This window comes from Centruroides vittatus, unplaced genomic scaffold (genome assembly GCF_030686945.1).
Source record: "Centruroides vittatus isolate TY-2023 unplaced genomic scaffold, ASM3068694v2 contig_1620, whole genome shotgun sequence".
NCBI lineage: Eukaryota > Metazoa > Arthropoda > Arachnida > Scorpiones > Buthidae > Centruroides > Centruroides vittatus.
In genome coordinates this window covers 90913-115355 of record NW_027120986.1, presented here as the reverse complement: position 1 = coordinate 115355, position 24443 = coordinate 90913, and the positions used below count along the sequence as shown (strand labels likewise).

Genomic DNA, 24443 nt, shown 5'->3' with positions numbered 1-24443 from the left:
AACATTTATGAACTTTTACATTTTGCCTTCTTACATTTTTATAAAAGTTAGTTGCAGTCCAACTAAATTTTATCATTTTTTTTTCAAAAGTTTTTTTTGCATATATGCAAAAAGTTTTCATCCAAGTAAGTAAAGTGATTCTGTTTGAAAGTCCTTTGCACAGTAGTAAATATGATAAAACGATCGTTAAGAATGAAATATTTTAATTAGAATTTTGAAACTTCTGTATACTTGATTAAAAAAACAAGAACTGATTAAAGAAAATTATCTAAATTTACATTGATAATTTGAAATTTATAAGACAAGTTCTTTACACGCAGAATGATTTGATAATCATCATTCCAAATGTCTTTCGTAAGTCAATCAGAAAAAGTCACTCTCAAAGAAGTTCAAATCTTGTTTAAAAATCTTTGGTGTTTTGTTCTTTGTTGTTTTTAATACAAATGAACAGTTATAGTTCTTAAATTTTGTTATAGATTAAATTTATTGTTCACCGAAACTTCAATTTTTCGTAATAACCACATGTTTATTTATATCAATTATTTGAACAATGATAAAGCTTATTAACGAAAACATCCAACATCCAAATGCAGTATTTTATTAATAAACTGAAATATTTGCATCATGCGAAGTGGTAAAGTTCAAATTGGCAATTCATTACACTGTTTGGCATTCAAATATAAACAATGTATTTTTCTATATTTATACTTTTAACCAAAAAATATTTTAAAATTACTTAATAAAAATTCCATGAAAAGCATTTAACACAAACATTCCAGATTTTTTTTTAATTTTGGCATTTTTCTTTTGTGATGTTTTTTCAGTACTTAAAGAATTTTGTGATCTATTTTTAGAAATGTTCTTTACCAAACTTTTTAATAGAGAGTGCGAGTATTTTACTCGTAGTTTTTACCGTCCAGAAGTAGTTCCAATAAAAGCGAATACATTTTATTGGTAAGCACCATTATTATTTTTTCCTCTTTATTCATTGTGGTATTGAGTAATATTTAAATATTGGATCCAAACTTAGTCCTACGTTAGAAGGAATTCTTCATTTAGTGCTTTCAAAATTATATATTTGATGTTGCAAGATAATGAAAATGTTACGCATACTCATCTGTAAAAAATGATGTAAAAATGTTCTGTATATCTCGTATAATTTGAAAACTAAAGATCTGTTGATTAACAACTCTACGCTTAACGAATCTCTGAAGTCTTCCTTTGATTTTTACGTAATTTATTTTTCTATTAAACTTTCGGAAGGAAATATTCGAATAAATTGCTCCTTTGCCTCTGCTGTTTGTTCCAAACTTTCCGTTCTCGTGTAAATTATAAATATTTAATCAATCCGAACGTCTTTAATTTTCAAATTATTTTGGCAGCTACAGAAAAGTAAGATAAGCAGGACAAACGATTTAAGTTATAAAAACAGATGTGATATTCATATTATATAAAAAAAATTGTTGCATATTGAGTAACATCCTAATGTAATATACAAATAAATACCTGTGTATATTCCGTCCATCGAGAAGCATAATTATATTTATGATATTTTTTAAATATAAAGTGTCCTTTTCGATATTGTAGTAATCACTTTTGTATTATTAGAAATACTATTGCTTTGTTTAAATAAACATTTTAAGAGAAATAACTTGTCGATTGATTTAATTATTTATTTTGTTTCGTTACAGAACAAAATGAAATATTTTATGCTGTTTCAATTGGATAAAAAGTTGCATTTTGAATGGAACTACACAGTACATGGGTGATACACAGTAAAATTTATGGCTCTTTGGCTTTAAGAAGAAATTGTGGACATTGCTTGTTACTTGAAATTATAGTAATTTTCATAAATAATACTGGTTTCTTGGTAATTTTTAGGAAACTACAATTAAACGAGGTAATAAAACAATAAAATCTAACTGTTTCAAGTAACAAGTTAATGTCAAAAGCAATTAACAAATGCTACCTAACAATATTTATTTAAAAACAAAACATTTTCTGTGTATATTCATGCACAGTACATACTTATTCTGGCAACAAAGTCATTGTTTAACCTAGATGTGTCTATAATTGCATCTTCGTTCGCTAAACAATAAAAGATGGCTTTGATATCTTCTGCTAACATCAACAGCATAGAAGTGTGTTCTGCAGAAGAATCACTGCATGACAATATTACAAAATTCACGCATTTGCGAAAGCATCCTTCAAAATCAAGATTTAATTATAACCAAGGGTTTTTAGGAAGGATATTACCCTCTTCTGAATGCATTTGTCACTATACATTTGGTAATGAGGGCAATGAAGATCCATGAACAGATCATTAATCAAACTAAGAGCTTGCCGAGTTGTGTTAATTTGACTTTGCGATCCACTTCTAGTCCTTTGGTGAAACAGTCGTCGTTACCGGCACATTCACTTCCGTCAAAAGTGAAATAGGACTCGTTACTCATAACCATGTTGAAATTATTTGGTCTTCTAGACTGGTGCAGTGTTGCAGAAGAGTTTTTTGAATAGGAGGTTACTTTGTTGTACATTTCGAAGCAGATTTTTGCATCTTTAGTCACTTGACATTCCTTTAGATTTTGGCAAACACGTCCATGTGAAATTTTGAACTTTTTCCAAGGCTTCTTCCTTCGATTAGTCAGAAGAGGAACCACTTTCCCCATTCTTCAGATTTCCCTTGTTCTATCCTTAAAATGACACTGCATATGTATGCCATGGTATTCAAATTGCAGAGAAATGTATAAAACTTCCCAATTTCATTTCTTTTATCAAATTTATTTGATCTTTTACATTAACATTCCTTTTTAAAAATATATTTAACTTTTTTGATGTATACAGAATCAAGTATATGTGATATGGAATCCATCTTTTGTATGCCTTTGTCACGCAGTGTGTGACAAAGGCATACAAAAGATGGATTCCATATCAAATATACATGTGTGACAAAGGCATTAAGAACATTGCCAAATGTACACACACAGACTAAATTGTACAGAATATCTAATTTGTTGTTAAATTATGGAAATTTGGATTCTAGATTTTGTTTGGATTAAATGACATATGCACTTTGTTCAAGCTTTGAACTATTCAAAAATGTTATCAAAATTTTTTATTATTTACATGTACTAAATCTATATAAAAATGATTATGCTTTGTACAGGTTTATCTTTTGATGAAAAATTATTTTTGTTCATGTAAATGATTATTATTACTATGCGCTCAAATTACCCAATTTTCATTCTCGTTTAATTAGTTCGAAATTTTAGCTTCGATCGTCTGCCGAAGAGAGAACTTTTATTCCCGTTTTCTGAATGCCATGAATGTGCATCTGGAAACGGACCGCCTGATGACGGGCAATCGTTCTGAGAGCAAAATAACCCACGACGACTTCCAACGCAATGAATATTAGCATGATGGCGTTGACAGATTTCTCCAATGGCAGAAGCATCAGGTCGTCGTGAAAGGATATAAAAGACACTAATGGAAATTGGATCAGCAATGTCAACAGCCAGAAACTAGTTAATGATGGTACCTACAAACAAAAATAAGAAAACTAAGTACATATATCTACATTGTTACTGTAATTATATCTATATAAAGTACATAAGAGTTTACAGTGAGATTCAAGCTCCGAATGAGTGGTTTTGCACCCCCAGAATAGTAGACTCCCCTATACAAGCAAAAAGTCGCAAGCTGCAGGAACACATCGGCTGAGACCAATCACAGTTCCTCTACGCAATCATAAGCAAAAAGAACCAACACGTGCTTTGTTTTATTCAAATCAAAATTTAAGCTATAATAATTCATTTTGAAACTTATATACAGACGATAATTTTTTTAATAATCAAACTAAGTATTTTAAATTTTCACACTTTTCACTTAAACCATTTTAATATAATTTGTTTATCATCATCTCATTTCTTTCAATCTACTTTCCTCTAGTATGCTTTATTTATTGAGACGTATAAACACTACTTTGTCTTCCTTTACTTCGACACTTTTATGTATACAATTACTGGAATATACACTAAATATGTTTTGATTATTTTAAAAAATTCTTTCAAAATAATAATATAAATTATATTTAAAATAAGTTTATTCTAATTTCATTTATTGAATTAATGATAAGTGTAAGTTAATTTGAAATTTTTACTGTTTAACACTATTACTAAAGAAACACAAATTTATTAAATACATTTGTTATAAAACAAAACTGCCAGTACAGCACAATAATCTAGGTCTATATGGTAATCAGCAATTTGCTTTTCTGACAACCAACAGAAGTAGTTAAAATGAAGGGAAATGCATTAAATTGATGGAAATTTAATAGAATTCATACATTATTAGTGTTATAACATACTTCACTGAAAGAAATCAAAGGCTTGCATATGTTATGAAGTAAAATAATACACATTTGCAATATTCATTTTCTGCTAGAGGTGCTATGGTAGGTCTCAGCCAATGTGTTCCTACAGCTAAAAGTTTGTAAAAAGTCAAAAGAACCATATCTGTACGTATGACCCTTTGCTGGATATTCACTTCCACAGGTCAGTCTTTAACATGTATCAGTACTGCCCATTCTCCATGCTCCACGTCAATCAAGGCTCGCTATCGCTTGCGCTTGTCTTGACAACGTGGAACATGTAGTCATGCGCTTTGGTGCTCACTATCACTTGCACCTCGGCACTCCCCTAAAACTATATAACATTAAGTACTCCGTGAACAGTCAAGAGAGCTACTCAAAGCCAGCATAGTCATGTGGGCTAAATAGTTAGCAGAGCGACACAACTTGCAGTGTTTAAGACTATTGTCTCATTTCGGGGGGGGGGGCTATATCTCACGAAGGATCACTTGTAGAGAGGTTCTTTTTGGCTTTTTTTTTCTTGCTCCTATGGGTATGCTCTACAGTTCTGATGAGGTGTGAAATGTAGACTTCAGAGCTGTGTAAATTATGACGGACAGCAGTTTGAGCACCTTCGTTGATAAAATTGTATATGTATTCTCAATAAATGTTATCATTTACTGTCTGCCTACTTTTGGTTCACCCTGTGTAATAGTTTTACCTTCTTTTTTAAACTGTTAGATGCAAGCTACAGTCTAATATAAAAATGGGGAGCATGTATCTTAAATGGACTCTTCTTGGATCTCTGCAATGGCATTGCCGGTATTCAAATATCTATCCGATTCGGACATTTGATTTCATATTGGCTTAACCCGATGCAGGCCAAAAGCATTTATTTATTAAACAGTTACTGCTGGAAAGTATGAGAAAGATATAAATCTTCTTTGTTATACAATAGTGCCAGCTTTATTTTTATTGAATCTGTAATATTTTCTAAAAATTTTTTTACTCCATCTTTGCAAACTTAATGTTAGTGACATCTGCAGGGATATAAACTCATTTTCATTGCATATTATTAAAAAAATTATTGTTTTATCATAATTGGAAATTGCATTCTATTGCAAATACAAATTATGTGTTACGTTAATATTTTTCAAGGTAACATCATCATATCATTCTATGTAAATTACCATTAATTTTCATTGTCTTGTAAGGCCATATTTTATTGTTAATATACATCAGAAATTTTTTGAGAGTAGTAAAATATTGAAAGAAAATTAAATCTAGTTAGTTCTTATAAATGTCTGTTACTTACACTTTCGCTTAAATTTCCTGCATAGCCGAGATACAAGCGAGGTCCTTCGACGAGAAAGATAATGAAGAAAACTACACTCAGCACAATCTGGTAGATTTCATTTAAGGCATCGTACTATAAAAATATAATTCGTGTATAATGCTTTAAGTAAATTAAATTAAATTAGATTCTACGCAGAAAGATAAACAAATCAAAGGATTTATAATCAATTTTTTATGTTGTTTGACACGTGACACCAACCAGCTATACGACTGTCTAATTTTTGTTACTTCAACAGATCTAATCTGTGGATTGACATAAACAAAGAAGGAAAATGACACCAATCTAAACTACCCACGAGAGATTGAGGATTCAAATTCAGGATCTTCTATAGCCGTAAGCTGATGCCTTATCGCACGGTCATAATAGCCAATAAGAAAAAATTTATGTATATCTTATAATAAAAAACTTCTTATAATTATTTCTCTTTCAATGTATATTTTTTTAATAAACTTGATTAAAATGTTAAAATTTTAATCCTTTTTAATGCAAAAAGATTTTTATTCACATATTTCTTGTTTCGCTTGTCAGATTCTTTAGCAAAGTTTTGCATGGTGTAAAGTGAATGTCTAGGACTATGGTATGTCCTACATGCCGGTAGCCAGTTTCATAAATGTGCTACCAGTAAAGCAGACAGACCAATTAAACTGTATTTGTGTCCAGCATAATGGCATTTAGTAGTCACTAGGCAGTGCAACTTACTTTTATACCTAGAGCTTTGAGCACATAGTGACAGTTTTTAGAACAGTGTTTTCCAGTTTCAACTGGCTACACTTAAAACTTGTAAAATGCAATCTTTCCTTTAAAAAAAGTATTTTATTTTTGAAAATAAATAAATAAATAGCAATTTCATTACTGAAAATCAATACCACTTTTTTAATCATTTAATCATAACTGAAATAATGCCTCCGGCTTAAACTATGAAAATTTCTGTTGCCAAAAATAGAAACACGAGTGCAAACAATATATTTAAATGTCCTTTCTAATCAAAGGAAGCCTGGAAATTTAAATTGTCAATATTTTATTAAATATTTTGTTCAATTTAACTCAAGAGGCAACAATGCTTTTTAGCGTCAGGATTGCAATCCAGTAAGCCACATAAGTTGTAATACAGCGTGTTACTTTGACATAAACCGTTTCAAATAGATCAGTAGGCTTAAAGTCTACAATTCCATAAGAAAAAAATGTATACGGTCTGCCAAAAACCTATGAAGTTGTCTTGCAGCCTGTTCACTGACTTGAACTATTCGCGTTTTTCATGAACTATAGAAGGTGCTGCATTTTTACGAAATGGCTACTTTATCTGGGTCGCTTGTAACTTGTAACATAAAATTAATCATATATTACTGTCCGATATAGTAATATATGGTGCTCGTAGCTGTTTGTCGAGAAATTTTATAGGAGAACAATTATTGCTAGCGGGACACATCATTACGTGGTATCGAAACAAATGCGTGAGATCATTCTATACATATTTGCACCCTTTGTGTTAAAAAACATCAGCTTCGACATTGTCCCATTGGGGCCGGATTTACAAGGAAAAAGCTATGTAAGTTGTTGCTTAGGGCCTCCAACTTTCTTTTTTGTACAAATGTTTAAGTCAAAAAGATTTTTAATGGAACAGGTATAAAAATTTAATTAAATTCAGTTATAAAACAGAAGACTAGTGAAACCTCACATCTTTTTCTTCCAATATCCGTATTAAATCAGAGACATGGTCCGATTTAATTCTTTTCTTTTTATAATTGACTTCTAAAATTGTGAAGGGTTGGTAAGGGGGCTTACAGAGTTCGGCTTAGGGCTTCGAAATGCTTAAATCCGAACCTGTGTCCCACACAAAATTACTGGCATTTTCAACTTTAAGAAAATATGTTTTAAAATTGACAACATAACTTGTTCATGTAAAGCTGGACAATCGGGAAACTGCCAATTCTTAACAGTCTAATCCATTCTCAGAATTCGGAGAAGCTCATAAATATAACTGACCGATTTCCGAATAATCATCTGTTTTGCATCTGGGAATAGACGAAAATGTATATTAGGCACCCATTTGAAATTGCAATTTGGATTAGCAATAGAAAAAGCAAAGCTTTTTCTATTGCTATTCATCTTTACTGATGATAATACATAAGAATGAATCAAATGACCCAGATAGAATAGTTTTGTTTTTAAACACCAGAGGGTGAGCATCTGGTGAAAAATGCAAATAGATGAAGAACATGCTACCTTTTGTAGCTTGCAGTGCAACATGCAACCTTAGAATGCCATGCAAAGATTCCTCCATCACCAATCTAATATACTTAAAAGAGTCCAATTCTAAGGATTTCAAAAGGGACTTACCTTTAAATTGAAGGTCAGAATATGAGAAATAACCCAGAAAGGCGTGAAACAGATATTAAAATACACTGCCATCTGAAGCAATAAAGAACTGGCTACTTCATCATCTAAAAATTATTTTAAAAATTTTAATTGTTTTTATCTCACTTAAATAAATGTAAGATTTTTATTAATGTTGTAATTTATCAATAAATTTGGCCAAGGCAATATCGCAAAAACTGAATAAAAGTTAAAAATTGTGCATTATTTCTCTCAAGAAGTGAATTTGTTCTCCTGGTAATAGGAATAATTAGATGATAATTAGCTTTCTGCACATTACAGGTACTGAAAATTTCCATTAACTTTGTATTAATTAATCACCAATACCTCACACATGAAGAATATATTTCTAAAACACAAACCATCATTTCTCTCCATGATTGAGTATAGCTATTAGTTCAGCTATTTAGAAGCCAAACTAAGGCTAATGTCTGTATATATCCGAACATAACAAATTGAATGCGAAATCAATTGTGGTAAAATGAGAGCTCTGAATAAGGGATTTGTGGTACAATTACGCCTCGGAATGAGATGGTCGGGAACGTAGACCATATCGGTATGAGCAAAAAAGTCAAAGGAACCATACTTCTACATATGACCCTTTGCGAGATACAGCACGCTGAAATCAGTCTACTTCTGATCGGAGTTGTGTATGCTGCTAAGACATGCATTTAACTATTTAGCTCATGCAATTTGGCTGGCTTTGAGTAACTCACTGTACCGTTCGTGGAGTACTTGATGTTATATAGTTTTAGGAAGGTGCGGGGCTCACCCACGCCTTCCCTAAAACTATATAACACTCGCACGGAAGTGCATGACTAAATGCGGAGCATTAGCATAGTATAGGCGACAAGTAGCTTCGTGCGATTGTAACAGTCTGTCCTCTAAGTTAATCTGTGCATGTGTGACTTTGTAGCAGACACTAGAATTGGCAGAACGATTTAGAAACATTTTCAAACTACACATTACAGTTTTCATAAACTATGGAATGAAATAAATATTCAGGTTATAAAATACGAGGTATTTTGCAATTTTATTCAAAAATAAGAAAACATTTTTATAGAAGAATTTGAAACAAACAAACACATGCCAGGTGTACTTCAGAGGGAAAATAAATCACTCAGTTTTGATGCCAAAATCATGTGATATGTTATGCAAACATCTTGTTCCTCTGTTTTTGTGAACATGCATCTTTTATAGTTTGAAATTTATAAACAGAAATTAAAATCAACAAAAAGAAAATGTAAAAAGATTAAAAACATCCAACACCTTTCTGAGGGAATCCATTTGACTACCATTAATTTCCAGCACATTTTCTAGAATTTATGAACACAGTTAAGCCATTTTGTGCAATAAATCCCACAAAAATTTTGAAGATTTTAAACCTCTGTTAATAAATTGTCTGTTAAAAAAAAATCTGTGCTCTTGTTATATATGTTACAGTGAAAGATGTGGTGTATGTGCATATTTACTAGTGAAAATATACGTACTTCATACTTTCCACTTTCATAACAACATATACAGTCTTTAAAAAAAAAAAAATTGGAATATTCAGTTCATATTTAGTAGCTTTATATTTTAACAATTAACTGTTTAAAAAGTAAATTATTTATGAGAAAACTGTTTTCAACTAACACATTCTAAATATTTGGATATACTTGTTACATTTTTTGTTACAAATTTAAAATAAAATTAAAAAGAAAAGAATACCATTCTACAAACAATAATTTAATCAAATAAATCATAAAAATACAAAAGTTTAAACATAATTTTAAATAAAATTGTACTAAATTTTTTAAACAACATTTCAAGTGAGAAATAAATTTTTAATTTAAGTGAAAAGCAGCGTATCCTAAGATTCGGTATGGCTTGCTCGCCAGCATTTCCCTTGCCAAGAGCTTGGGGTGCTGGCTACAAGATGACGTTTCGAAGTGCCACATGATCAAAGAACTGGTCCCTAATTGAAACTACTTGTCGCTTAACACTATGGTGTTAGTGTAGGCAAACAATAGCGAGCTTTGACTGATGCGGAGCATGGAAAATAGTCAGTATGCCGGTTCACGGTAAAAACTGACTTTTGGAGGCAAATATTTCATGAAGGGTCATGTGTACGGGTCTGGTTCCATTGACTTTTTTTTCTTGTACAAGTGGTTTCTATAACTCTGGGGTGGCAAATCCAGTAATACTTCTCAAAGACTGTAATTAACACAAACCTTTTCTTTTTACAGCATCATCTTCCTTCTAATGCAAATAAAAGATAGCAAGCCGCTCATTCTTCAATCATGGCAGAGAAATGACGATGACGAACACAACCATCTTTACTTATAACTTACCAGATAAAGGTGAACGAATATCTTTTTCTCGTACGTACTTCTTAAATACGGTCTGAGGAGATTCATCTGCCACTGTTCTAGCTTCCATTTTATTTCAAAATTTATACAGAAACCTTTCGATTAACGGGACGATAGTAAATAAACATCTAAAGCCATAGCATTGGAAATTGATTCATGTTTATACAGCATAAACATTCAAAATGTTACACGTGACTTCCACTTCAGTGTTGCCAATTCACCCACGAATAGAATTATTATAATAAATAATCAAAATAATTATACGGATGGATGCAAATACTACGTCATTTTAAGGGATCAAATAATATAAAACAGATTAATAATAGTAAACATTTATTTAAAAAATTGTAATTGTTTAGCCTAGAGATAAATGCGATGGCTCGACGCCATTTTGAATTCTGTATCCAATCCTGAATGTAATTAATGTTAATGATTTATAATTTGAAGAAAATCAATTGTGACCAGTCACATTAAAGATAACAATATTCCTTTTCCTGTTTCATTTGACTTCAATATCGGCAAGTAGCTGTTCGGGTCACGAAAATTATCGTACTCTGCATGTTTTTCCCATAATCCTGTTTTATTTATCGTTTGTATATTGGGAAATCGTATCTTTATTAGCAACCCCTGGAAATGAAGAAAAATCGGAATTTCCTCAGAAATCTTCAACATGGCGACCAACAATACGACAATGCACAATTCGAGATCATTTGTGCAGTGTGTGATAGATCGCGTCACAGCTCAATCGCCAATCGCGTGTACTGTATTATTAAAAAGATTCCGCAGTCTCAACAACACTATTTGTGTTTATATTAATTAGTAAAATATTCTTTAGACTCAAAACTTTGTATTTGCTACGGTAAGAAGCTTTAATTATTTGCATCATTCCTCCTTTCAATCCGCAATTTACTCTCGAATAATTTTTGAATCGACACAGAGCATGCGCGCAGAGTAGAATTAGTACAGTAAAACCTGTCTATAGCGACCACCCGCGGTTCTTTCAAAAAATGGTCTTTTAGACAGGTGGTACTGTAATACCATATTTATTTTGCGCACTTTTTAACTATTTCTAAGCTAAACTCGACGTGAGCAAAAATACACGAATTTTTTCAACAATACAGCTTTGATGGTATTGTATTCTATTCTTATCGGATAACTCGATTTACAGTCGTCGTGATTTTATAAGACAGATTTAATACGGGTAACATATGCCAAGACTATGTATAAACTATTCCGTACCAGAAATTTTTGCCCGTTTTGACAGGTGCCAATGGAATGCAGGTAGTCGCCTTCACTGTACTTTATGAACGACTCGTTACCAATTCGTTTTACTCGTTCGACTTTACGAACGCATCTTTTGTTCGGTTGACGGTGTCGCCATCTGGTAGTCTAAATTAGAACTTTTTTCATTTTTTAAAAAATATTTCAAGAGGAAATGTTTACATATTTATAATAAATATTGCTTGCTAATATTACATATTTATACTTAGGAATTATTTATATAAAACCTATATGAAAATTTTAGATACTTATTTTTCTAGAAAGTAATTTTTCTGTGCAGTTATAAATTATTAAATCATTTTTAATTATTTTAACCAGAGAGAGAGAGAGAGAGAAAATTTACTTCCTTTAATCTAGTTTAAAATTAATGAAAAAAACTTAATGGTATACAGAAAGCTTAATTTTATTTAATTTGGTACACATTTTATTCTTGAAATTACAATTTATTATTTCAAATGCAACAATTTATTTAGAAAATGAGTTTCAACTCTGATTAAATGATTAAGAAGGAATATGAAGTATTGGATTTTTAAAAAGAATATGTTAAGAAGTGTTAAATTTGTTGGACCAGTTTAAAGCATTGATTATAATTAAAAAGGTGGAGAGAAATTTGGATCTTTTAACTTAATCTCTGCCGCGTGGCGTACAGGCGACTGCTGTTTCTCGTGACGATAAAGGTTTGTGGATAATGTTTAAATTTCTAATTTCTATCCCCCCATTATAATAATCTGACAGGCGAGGATCTCGGCAATTTGATAAACTAAAAATTCCATTCAAATTAACAAATTTAACATACCATTTAAGACCGAGCAGCATTCTCTGTGTCTGCAAAGAATGGTTAGAAATAATTCTTTATTTACACGAAGACGGCGACAATTCTAAAAATTACAGGAATGGATTTATAAAATGTAATTTATTCAAAAAAGAAGTGATGAAATAACAGTTTAAAATTTATTTTTTTTTTATAATTCCTTAAACAGTATTTTACAATAATCTCACTTTTTTCATATATTTAAATATACGATCTAACTTCATTAATTTAATTCAATTAAAAGAAAGAGAAAATAAAAAATATAACTGCCATTGGATATATTTTATATTTTGGATCATTCTTCCTTAAACATATTTATTCTAATAATACAAAGATAATTATTCCTAAACATAACATTATTTATAATACATTTTTTAATTCGTTTAACAGTAACGTAGACCGAAAAATAAATTAAAACCAACGTTTAAATTCTACTGTACAGAAAACTCCGTGTACAAAATTGATTTTTCGTTATGGGCCAAACCGTTCCTGAATAAAAGAGTGGAGGAAAAAAAAAATGAAAAATGTGTTTGAGATGGATAAGATACCTTTGTAGCACCTCTTTCCGCTTGCGTAATGCCAACCCGTTGACTCTCCTCTTTATCATTACACTGTTTACTTTGTCCAGCATACTTTTGCATATTCCGTTCTTTCTTATGACGAATGGTGCATTATTCGAAATAAATTAATGGTAAAAATTGTTAAAAAGAATAATCTAAAAAATAATAATAATAATAATAATAAACACAATTTAATAATGCGTTACTTTAAAAACACCTCCAATGTTCCTTTATATACTAGGGAGAATATACGATGCATAGTTTATTTTTTTAAATGTATTCGTGGATTTATAAATAATTGGACAGTTTATGGGTTTGAAATGAGTATCGATACACTTTTTCCACAATTAATGATGTAATCTTGTCCGTCGTAATTTATATATATTCCCTTGGATACAGCGGAACATCGGATGCCGAAGCACAGGCACTGATCATGCTACCTCAAAGAACACATTTAACGATTATTAAATTTCATCTAATTTTTTAAACAAACAATCTCTCGTATCTATACAAAAAAAGTCGGAGGAAATAATTCCTCTAAAAACTAAATCGCTAAAGACCGTAATGGCCCACTTAGATGATAAATTTGTATTATACAATTATAGTTTTAATCTACAAACAACAAAATGCTTGAATTTGTAACATATGATGGAATATATATATATATTTTTTTTTCTGAAAGGATGGCATCATCATCTGGAAAAGTCACCAGATGGATAAAATGAAAGGCCTCGTGTATAATACAGATATATTATTATTTTTTATATCCATCAATGTATAACTTCAAACATTTTCCAACTTCTTTCTCCAGTTTTGCATTCACCTATCGCATCGCACGTGATGTTTTCTTTCGCAGTCCAACCTTTTAGATTTTTTTCACTGGATGTGTACATAATTTACAGTGTGGATCTCTAAGAATTTACACTAGTAGGTAAAAATAAATAAAAGAAAGGAAGAAAAGGAAAGAAGGAAATAACGTATAATTTGACATAAAAAACAATAATAATAATAAAAGTCACATGGGAATAAGCCGACACAACAGAACAGAATATTTGCCGTGAAGAAGAAACAGAAGTGCCATAAACACAAGTAACGTGATCTGAATTTGAAGCTAATTAATGAAGCATCTCTCCATCACTGTAGTAATCACATCAGACGTTTTCAATCTGTAGAAGCAACTGAAAATAGAAGTCAAAACAAAACTACAAATCAGTCAGATACACAAAACAAAATATCAGTGCCCAGCCAAGGAACAGGGGAATGAAAATTCATGCACAAAGAGGAGGATAAAAAAAAACTTAAGCGGAGTTGACTCGGCAGGAAAGTACATCATTATTAAACAATAAGAAACCAGTGCCAGAAGCTAATTTAGTTGGATTTTGGGACTTTAATTAGAGGAAATTATAAACTGGGCACTTTTATAAAACATATAAACATAATATATGAAAACAAAAATAAAATAAAACAAGGTATTTATTAGGCACTCCCATTTAGAAAAAAAAAAAAATAATAATAATATAATAATAATAATAATATAGTAATAGTAAATAATAAACTAAAAGAAATTAAGTATCACAGATTTACTTCTAACACAACTAAAAATATTTTGTTAGTGGAGATAATAAAAGAGCCAGCTTTCTATTTTATGTTACAGCTAAAAACTTTTTTTATACATGTCATATATTATGCATTTACAAATTATGGCCAGGTAAAGAAATTTTTATATACCTGGATATGAGGAACATTTTCATCATGCACCAATGGATAGAGTGATATTAAGCAGCTGTGAAAAAAAATGATATATAATCATGCATTCAACAAAGTTTAATGTTTGCATGTGCATATATATATACATATATATCCTAATTTTTGAATTGCTGAATTTAATAACTAGAGCAAAAATTAAAAAAAGCAGATACTCAAATTATTCGTTAATCTAATCTAATGTACAGTACTTACTAAAGTGTGCAAAATAAAAACAAAATCAATTTTTTTTAAATTTAAATGGTGCAAATCATGCATTAAAACACTGCATAATCATAATTTATGTAATGAAACAGTCTTTGTAATTTCAAAATGATAGAGAATTTTACTTAGAAAAATATTTAAATCATAATAAAAAATGAATTTAAAGTATATTTAAACATTTAGAATCTTAAAAAATGTAATTGTTATATATTGGTTATGCAGTGTAACAAACACCATTCCATATCAAATGATTAATTGATGTCATGCTACTTAAAATGCCAAATTACACTAGGAAACATGTTAAATATTTATTTATTCAACTTTGATAATAATGCTGTCCTTTATTTATATATATATATATATTTATTTATTTATGTATGTATGTGTAATAACAGGATATCTGTTATCTTTGATTGGCTGCCCAGGTGAATGTACATATAGAATCATGCTTTGACCATGCAGATATGAAATCACACACCAAGAAGAAAAATTAAAAATGGTGATGCTTCAAATAATTAAAGGAAAAACTCTTTCTTTGAGGTTCCTCTGTTACAGTGACACAAAAGGAGAAAGATTAACATGAATGACGGGAAAGCGGGTGATAAGGTTACGAGAGGTTAAAATTTACACAAATCAATTAACAGGGCATACATTAAAGCATTTGGACATTCAAAATTTCAGTTAAATTTTAAAGATTCTAATAAGAAATGGGTTTTTGCATCAAGTACTGTCAGAATACATCCAGAATTATGTCATTAATTAGTAGATCAGGAGGTATATAATCTTGTAGGCAGGATGGAATCTTGTCCTAGAAACTTTCAAAGGAGGTGAGCAATGTCAATATTACAACAGTCAGGTTATTTAAATTTTTTTTTAGTCAAGTCAAACCAAATATGCAACTCAAACAATTTTATCTTGATTGTGAGATTACAAAAAGCATTCATTGTGCAATATTTTGGGCCATAAATGCATGTTATACTACATATCTGAATTATTAATTAAATATGTTTATATATAAAGTTTAGTTACAATTCTCATACTGAATCATATGAAAAAAATAAATAAATGCTCTTGCATGAAAGATGTAAAATATATGGAGGAAAATACATTAAAATTCTGTCTTAAGTACAGCTTTTTTTTTTGACAAAAAAAATTTACATGCTGAAAGTTAATTCAAAAAATATAAATATATTAAAAAATCAATATTTGAACATAAAACTTTTTTTGTGAAAAATTAAAATTCAAAGAACATTTAAAATTGACCAAAAAAAAAAAATGATGTTTAAATGAAACTTTTTAAGACAAATATTTAATTAATACATGACAGAGTAAAGGTTAAAAATTAAGGAGCAAAAATGCAAGTTACAATAAATATATGGCCCAAGAACAGAACATTCTTTAGTTCTTTTTCTTATAAAATGCACAGATTCTCTCACACTTCATCCAAGATGCATATCAATATACTATCTACAACCTGAGGATTGACTTTGGACAGCTATGGGAATTGACTATCACAGGCAGTTTTAAATTGGGGAATACATTATGATAGCAGCATAAATTGCCCATGTAGCTACAATCCAGTGTAGTTCACTGAAAAAACCGCTACCATCAATAAACTTGCGTGAAGCAAATTTCATCGTTTCGTCTAATATGACGACAGGTAGAGATATCTTTAAAACAGCAATCCATTCTTCGGCAGATAACGGACACACGGAAAACACAGTCTGGAGGAAAAAGAAGAAAATTCAATGATATAAATATAAATTTTACAATTTCTAGTAAAAATATTTTAATTAGTTATGAATAGTTTCGTGATAATTTCCAATCAAAATTTTATTTAAAATTTTAGTAGTTTGCATTTCATTTTCAAATGAAAATAAAAAAAAAAACTTTTGAAATCACTGAATCACAAAATGTGTGTAGTAATATCTTTTTGCTGTTTTCATGAGTAGATAGACTATTAATATACAGTAAATAAAATGAGAATAAAAGAATTTCAATAATGTTACTTACAGCTAAAATATCCACATAAAGAATGATGAAATGTAATGTCATTGACAATGCAATAGCAGATACTAGCCAACAATTGGTCCAAGGTGGCATTAGTATTAAGGATTGATTTTCAGACAAACTAAAAAACAAAAAAAAAATACAATAATTTATTTTGTCATAAAATATAAACTTCGAATAATTTTCAATTTAATTTATCTTACCTGTTTAATGCATTTAACATTTCAATCGTTACTAAAACTGATAATGCCATTGTCATTGGGTGAGGATCATTGAAAATACTGCAATCCACACCCTGGAATTTTTCTGGTGAGGTATGGCAAGCTAAATGATGAGTGAGTTGATAATAACTAAAATGAGGTCCATTTGGTGCTATCATAAACCACCATGCTGCAGCACCAACTGTTGCAGCTCCCACATAACCTAGAAATATATGTTTTTTTGAGTTTATAGTCACTCTAGTCACTATAATCACTCCAGAATTAGATATACAGTTATTTGAATTTTATAGAACTTTAAAAGTGTAGACTGGTGAATGTTTTAAGATACAACTATAATTTTACAAATAGTAAATTTTATATTGTTGTACTGATTATAATTTTCGATAAAATAATTTCTCAGAAAGTCAAAATACAAAAATGATTTTTTTGACATATTAAAAAGACTTACTATATTTATACTAATAAAGCTCAGTAACATAACATTATTTGTAATCTTAATCAATTTTTAAGCACTCATTGAAATTGTCTTGTGTATGAATATTACTTTCTGGAGAAAAAAAATTACAAAAACTTAAAAAAATTATTTAACAAATAAAATCAGTTTACTTCTAATTTAACATTTTAGAAAATTAAATAATTATTACATAAAATTACACCACTGTATTGCTTTAAATATCAATATGTTATTTTATCTTGTTACTACAGTAGGCCCTCGTTATATCGCACCTGTTTATACAGCAGATTTGTATATATATAGTGCTTTTTTTGGTCCCTCAAATTTTAAAAGCACTTGAGTCAATAAATTTTAAAATATCAATTGCCATTGAATATCTTCTTACAACAAAATACAGTATTTTATTCTTACCATTGTTTTTGAAACTACTATTGCAGGTAAAACAATAAATTCGTAAAGATCTAAATAAGCAAAAGTGGACAGATCAATTATCATTTATGTTACCTTTTGACATTAAAAGTTGTTTATTTATTGACTTTAACTACTGTATCTTCATTTACAAGTTTGTAAATTCGAAATTTGATGGTATTGTGTCAATTCAAAAAAGAAGTGAAATTTCAAATTCACAGAGAAATGTGTAAGGAAAGGATTTCTTCATTTCTGAATGGAAATTTCTAAAATTTTTATAAAGTAGTAACTTTATTTTGCTTTATAGAGACTTTTTACTCTGTAATTTTATAAGTTTAGATGTTCTATTGTATGTTCAATATTTATTTTTTAAATTTTCAATTACTGTATTTATAATTATCGAAAATTATAAATTACACAAATTTTTAATAAGCCATTTATTATGAAATGTAATACTGTATAATAAAATCACAACTGATAATTTGTTTTTATATTAACAGTATTTGTATTTAAATGCCATTGTTAAAGAAACAATAATGCTAAATGGGCGTTCGCAGTATCGATGTTTATGTAAACATCAATTAATACGATATAACCACAAATAAAATTCAGTATTTCAAAACTAAGCTTATTTTATAATCAGAAACACTTGCTGATGAAAGACTATATATAGGATAGAAATTTCATAGCATGCATAATCAGTTTAGTATAAGCCCAGAATTTTTAGTACTCAGTTATAACATGCTGCTGGATATATATTGCACTTTTTCTTTGTCTCCCAACAAGTGCAACATAACAAGGGGCTACAGTATTTAAAAATTTGTTTACCTCCAATAGCGAGGTAACGGAAAAATAGCCATCCTGAAATCAATGATTCATCTGCTTTTCTCGGAGGACGCTCCATAATGTCCAAATCAGGAGGATTGAATCCTAAGGCTGTTGCTGGCAATCCATCAGTAACCAAGTTTACCCATAATAATTGCACTGGAATTAGAGCTTCTGGGAGACCTAAAGCTGCTGTCAAGAAGATGCTGAAAATGATTTAGGAAAATAATCAAATTTTACTTCTTTTATCAACTTTAAGTTTTCATTTTTATTAAGGAATAATAATAATAAATGTTATAAATATTACTTAAGTTTGTGTGTAAGTTGATTACTAAATATACAAATATTTTTACAAATTATTAAATTTTAAAATAATAAAATAAAATATACAGTTGAGTCTGTTTAGTAGAGTAATGGATATGGGAGCCCTATTCTAAGGTAGATTTATAAGGATTTATCTTTAATCTTATGATAAATCACCTCTTAGGGCACATGGTGACAGGGTCCTCTATACTATAATATTTGTTGAGATTTGATAATCCTCTATTAGTCAGTTTTATAATAAATGAACAATCAAAAGATATCTCTCAGAATCATAATGAACACATTTATTGGACACACGATAATCAATTACATATTAAAAAGATATCATAAAATACATGTCAACAAACAGCACAGATCACAAATATGTTGTCATCTCAAAGGAACGAGGGAAGAAGTGATTAGCAACTATATTTCGAAGATTACATGATCTACATAGAAAAGCCAAGGCCTATAACAAGGCGTGCTTGTTGCAGACATTAAAATTTCTAGTTCCAAGATGACTGAACCATGTCAACTTCCTAAAATGGTATGTGATCTCTCTGTATTGTCTGTTAGTATTATTGTCACTTAAACTAACAGAAAAGGAAGTGAAAAAATTCTACAAGAGGCACAGATCAGATGCCTAAGCTGGCCAACTCAACTCTATTGAGAACTGCTGATATATTATGGACACAAAAAATGCAGAGAAGGACTAAACAGTAACTGCAGAAGTTGTATTGGAAGATATTTTCATTATTGAAAATATCCTGGGCTAATACATACAATTTGTATTGGAAGAGTTTGAAACCATAAACTTGAGTTAAATTACTTGAAGAAATTTGTCTGCTCTATGCCAAAGCACTGTAAACCTGTTAAGGATCACAATCATCCTAGAGTTTTGAGATACTACTCAACAAAAAATAGTTGTTTATATTATGACTTTCAAGCCTATTTCAATGAAACATTATATGTAATAAATTGCATCTTTTTGGCTATCCTTACTTCTTTTCAGAACTATATATTACAAATCACAACCATAGCTTAAATAAGCTACTTTGTATATCTGTTAAACAGTTTTTGTTATATACTATAGGTAATCCAATTTCCATGAACATTCCTATTCTGAAAAAATTAACCACAGATTTTTCCATGAAAAAAAAATGTGCATCTATTACACAAATTTCATTACATTTATTTTAATAATAATTAAAACATCCATCAAATTAGCCAATCTGTTATCCTTTGCAAATTCTAAATTGATTAACATAATTCAATATCCTTTTAAGCAAAAAAAAAAAAAAAAAAAGCTGACAAATTTTAGTTTTTTCTACAAATTTTTTTTTAAAAATATAACTAATTTATTATAATAAACTTATTTAAAAGGAAAAATACATTCCTTTATTTCCCACAGTCTTAAACTACATTCTCAATATACCTAAATCTCATTCAGTGTGCATAATTCCCCCATTAGTTATGTAGATATTATATCAACTCTGTTAAAGAATCACTTATTTATGCAATTATAACAACAAACATTTTCAAAAGGAACATGCTTAATATATTAAATCAATTTTAAATTAAAACAAATAAAATAACTTTACCTAACCACTTCGCCAATATTCGATGAGATCAAATAACGAATAAATTGTTTCATATTATTATAAATAGCCCTGCCTTCTTCAACGGCTGCAACGATGGAAGAGAAATTGTCATCTGCTAATACCATTTCAGCTGCTGATTTTGCAACAGCAGTTCCTGATCCCATTGCTATACCAATTTCGGCTTTTTTTAAAGCAGGTGCATCATTTACACCATCACCTGTCTAAAATGAAAAGACAAATATTACTATCTTATCATTGTTAATCCATGAAATAAATTGCAATAAATAAAAAGACTGAAAATTTTGAAATAATTAAGAATATGTAGATGCGATGTCAATTTTACCATAGCAGATATTTCTCCGTCAGCTTGTAAATATTCGACAATCTTACTCTTATGAGCAGGTTCCACACGAGAAAATAATCGTGCCCTTTGACAAGCAAGTCGCTGCTCACTCGAAGTTAAATCATCAAATTCACGTCCAGAAAATGAGAGACCTTTATTAAAGAAATAATTTAAAAATTAAAGTAATAATTAATTAAATTAAATTAAATTAATAGATATGGTGTCCACATAAACATCTGTCCAGGAGCATGAGAGATCTTTCCAGCATTGCATGAGTGTATACATGTGGTGCTGCTTGTTCCAGTGCTAAAATAACCAAAAGGAATCAATTTATGATGATTTAACACAATATACAGATTATCTCCAATTGAAAAGGACAAAGATAATATGTTCAAAACAACTGCCTTCAGTGGCAATACAAACACATAGCTAATCAAGCATGGTGTATGGATAGCATGTAGCAATTGTGGTGTCATTGTTTACAAGCCTGTCATAGTCATCTCTCCAGTTCATCAACAAGAAATGGCACTATAGGGTACACATCATATACCAATGATTTTAGGCAACCCCACAGGAAAAAAGTATGGAGGGGTAAAGTCTGGGAATGTGGTGGCTTTTTATGTGTGTGGCTTCTTTTGTGGTGGCTTATGTCAGAGCAATTTGGCTCCAAAAGTTGCCAAATTGCTCTGACATAAGTCTGTTTGTAAATAAGCTAATATGCCATCACACTAGTGCCAAATTTGTTGTAGTTGTGCCAAAGGAAAGTCATAATCCCTTTCTTTGCCATCCTGTTTAGGATATTTAGATATCAGTCACTGTTCAGGATGCAGTCAATGAATACAGGACCAAGAAGCTGCTCACCCTAAATTCCATATGTTTAGGATAAAATACACTTGGTATCACATGCATTCTGGAGCACACTCTGCATTAATTGATCATCATGGTATTTTTTTAATTGATTTAATCTTTTGCCACTAGATAGATATTTAAGTATCAGTTATTTTAGCACTGGAACAAGCATGCACCGTGTTCATACATCCATGCAATGCTGCAAAAGATCTATTTTGCCCAGGACAATTTTTAAATGAACATCTTGTATATATAATTATATTAATAAAAGTTATATATATAATTTTGATAATGATCTAAATTGCTAATTTTTTTTAAATATTTTCAAAATGAGTGTTTGAAGGTTTGTTTGTTTCATTAAAAATCTGAATCTCCCATAAATCTTTTTTTTTTTCAAAACTTGCATAATTTCTTTTAATACTAAGAAATAAAAAAATGAAATAAGAGTAGACAAAAAACATCAAAATTTATATATATAGTTAAATTAATCTATGGGTGTAGATAGTCATGCTAACTAGAGAATTACAGAATTTAATGATGATTTAATATAGTAAAAATTTGATATAAATTTCATTAAATCATAAAAACAATTTTCAGAAGGAAAAAAAATCAAATTTTAAAAAGAGATTATAATAGAATTAAGATATTACTTCAAAGATTGAACTGAATTGTCATCATTATTTGAAATTTACCTGTAGTATCTTCATTTTCCCCAAAAATACCAATTCTGCGGCAGATAGCTTCTGCAGTAGCCTGTAAAGTATTAGAATTATTAAATTTTACTTTACATATTAAACTATCTATATCACTTAAATCAATGTTTATCATTAATGCACATTTAATTGTAATTTAAAATTGATAATATGTGGTAATTAAATCTTCAGAATTAACAAAAAAAATTACTAATCATTAGTAAAATTTTTTAAACATTAAAAATATTTGGAGCTGGACATGTATCTCATTCAGTGAAATATATCTTTAAATATATCGTAATAACCAAGGTATTTAATTATAAAAATTTAATACCACAATAATATATATTAATTAGTATAATTTCTTTAGTAAATAAAGTAAAGAAAATAATTTCCTGATACATTATATCTCTCACAAACCTTATTGTCTCCGGTTATGACTATTACTCGAATACCAGCTGCTTTACAACATTTTATGGAATCGCTAACTTCTTTTCTTGGAGGATCTAACATTCCAACAACACCAATAAATGTCATGCCCACCTACAAATTACATATTAGTATCAATTAATAAACAAATCCAAGGGCAAACTATTTAGATCATATTTAACATATTTAATGGAAAAATTGTTCAAATTAATATAAATAACTGCTGGCCAGATAGCAACATAGTTTTATTATAATTGGATTACAGTTCTGATAGTTTGGGTCCTGTCTGTTTGCAGATGATTAATTCAAGACAATAATTTTTATGATGATTATCTTGCCACTTGCAGCAAAAAACAATTCACAAATCTTATATCTCATCATCATTACAAAATAAACATTAAAAAATATTTCATTTGGTATCCTTGAAAATAAAATAAAAATTCACATTTTTTCACATATTATTAACTAACCTCTAGTTTTAACTTCTGTGTAAATCAAAAATTTACATTAAAATATTAAGATAATAGTAGTAGTGGTTTGACACATACTAATCACAAAATTGTCTAGTAAATAATTTTTCACATCACAAAATTAATTTTTAAAATATTTACAAAATAATTTTGTCAATAAGATGTTAAAATTTTTTCAAAAATGAGTGGTAATTTGAAATAATATAACACTGAATTTATTTTGAAAATATTTTATTTTCACATTACATGAATACAGTTTGTTAAATACAGTTTAAGTGTTTCCAGTTTTTCCTTCAGTTTATCTAAACCAAGATATATTTCTGCAAGTAAGAACAGCAATATATTTTTGCAATTGCGAACAATATAATCTTGATCTAATTTTTTATATTTTATAATGTGAGACCAAGAAAGTTGACATTGGAAATCGTCAATAAGTTGTTGGTCAAGTTTTTGATAATGGGAAACAAAATTCCAGTTTAGGTCATCTTTTAATTCATGAAAAGTCTCTGTCTTTAATTGTTGGTATTTTAAAACTTTTTTTATATCAAACTTATGTATGAAGAGGATAATAAAATTATCCAAAAAGTTTTCTAAATATGAAAACTAAATTTCAGATAAGAAAATATAACTATTAAAACCGGAACAGCTATCACTCAAATAACTTTTTAAAAAACTTATACATCTGACTCTTATAGAAAAAGGGTTTGGAGAATATTGTATACATTTCACATATGTAATCAATTTAAATCTGTATTCAATTCAAATAATGTAACCAAATAATACTTCATA

The 24443-nt window shown here is 29.4% G+C and overlaps 2 protein-coding genes across 8 annotated transcripts in view; both read right to left on the bottom strand.

The window, feature by feature from the left end:
* Nucleotides 1-3098: 3098 nt before the first annotated feature.
* Nucleotides 3099-10615, bottom strand: LOC136968830 (transmembrane protein 17B-like). Its single transcript, XM_067262879.1, has 4 exons — nt 10412-10615; nt 8043-8146; nt 5664-5777; nt 3099-3538 (listed from the first exon to the last, which is right to left on the bottom strand). The coding sequence occupies exons 1-4, from the start codon at nt 10497-10499 to the stop codon at nt 3269-3271; spliced, it is 576 nt and encodes a 191-aa protein (XP_067118980.1). The 5' UTR covers nt 10500-10615; the 3' UTR covers nt 3099-3268.
* A 1482-nt stretch (nt 10616-12097) lies between these two features.
* The window catches only part of LOC136968813 (calcium-transporting ATPase sarcoplasmic/endoplasmic reticulum type-like), a 67663-nt gene continuing 55317 nt past the window's right edge, over nt 12098-24443 (bottom strand). For 3 of the 7 annotated variants that reach the window (XM_067262850.1, XM_067262849.1, XM_067262848.1), the window contains exons 16-23: nt 23176-23298; nt 22756-22816; nt 21215-21366; nt 20872-21092; nt 18971-19173; nt 17263-17482; nt 17063-17180; nt 12098-16773 (exon numbers count right to left, since the gene is read on the bottom strand). In XM_067262850.1, the coding sequence (XP_067118951.1) occupies nt 16573-16773; nt 17063-17180; nt 17263-17482; nt 18971-19173; nt 20872-21092; nt 21215-21366; nt 22756-22816; nt 23176-23298 (1299 nt within the window). In that variant the 3' untranslated portion in view covers nt 12098-16572. The remainder of the gene's footprint in view (nt 16774-17062; nt 17181-17262; nt 17483-18970; nt 19174-20871; nt 21093-21214; nt 21367-22755; nt 22817-23175; nt 23299-24443) is intronic. The other 4 variants (XM_067262854.1, XR_010879703.1, XM_067262853.1 and 1 more) reach the window with 4 other exon arrangements.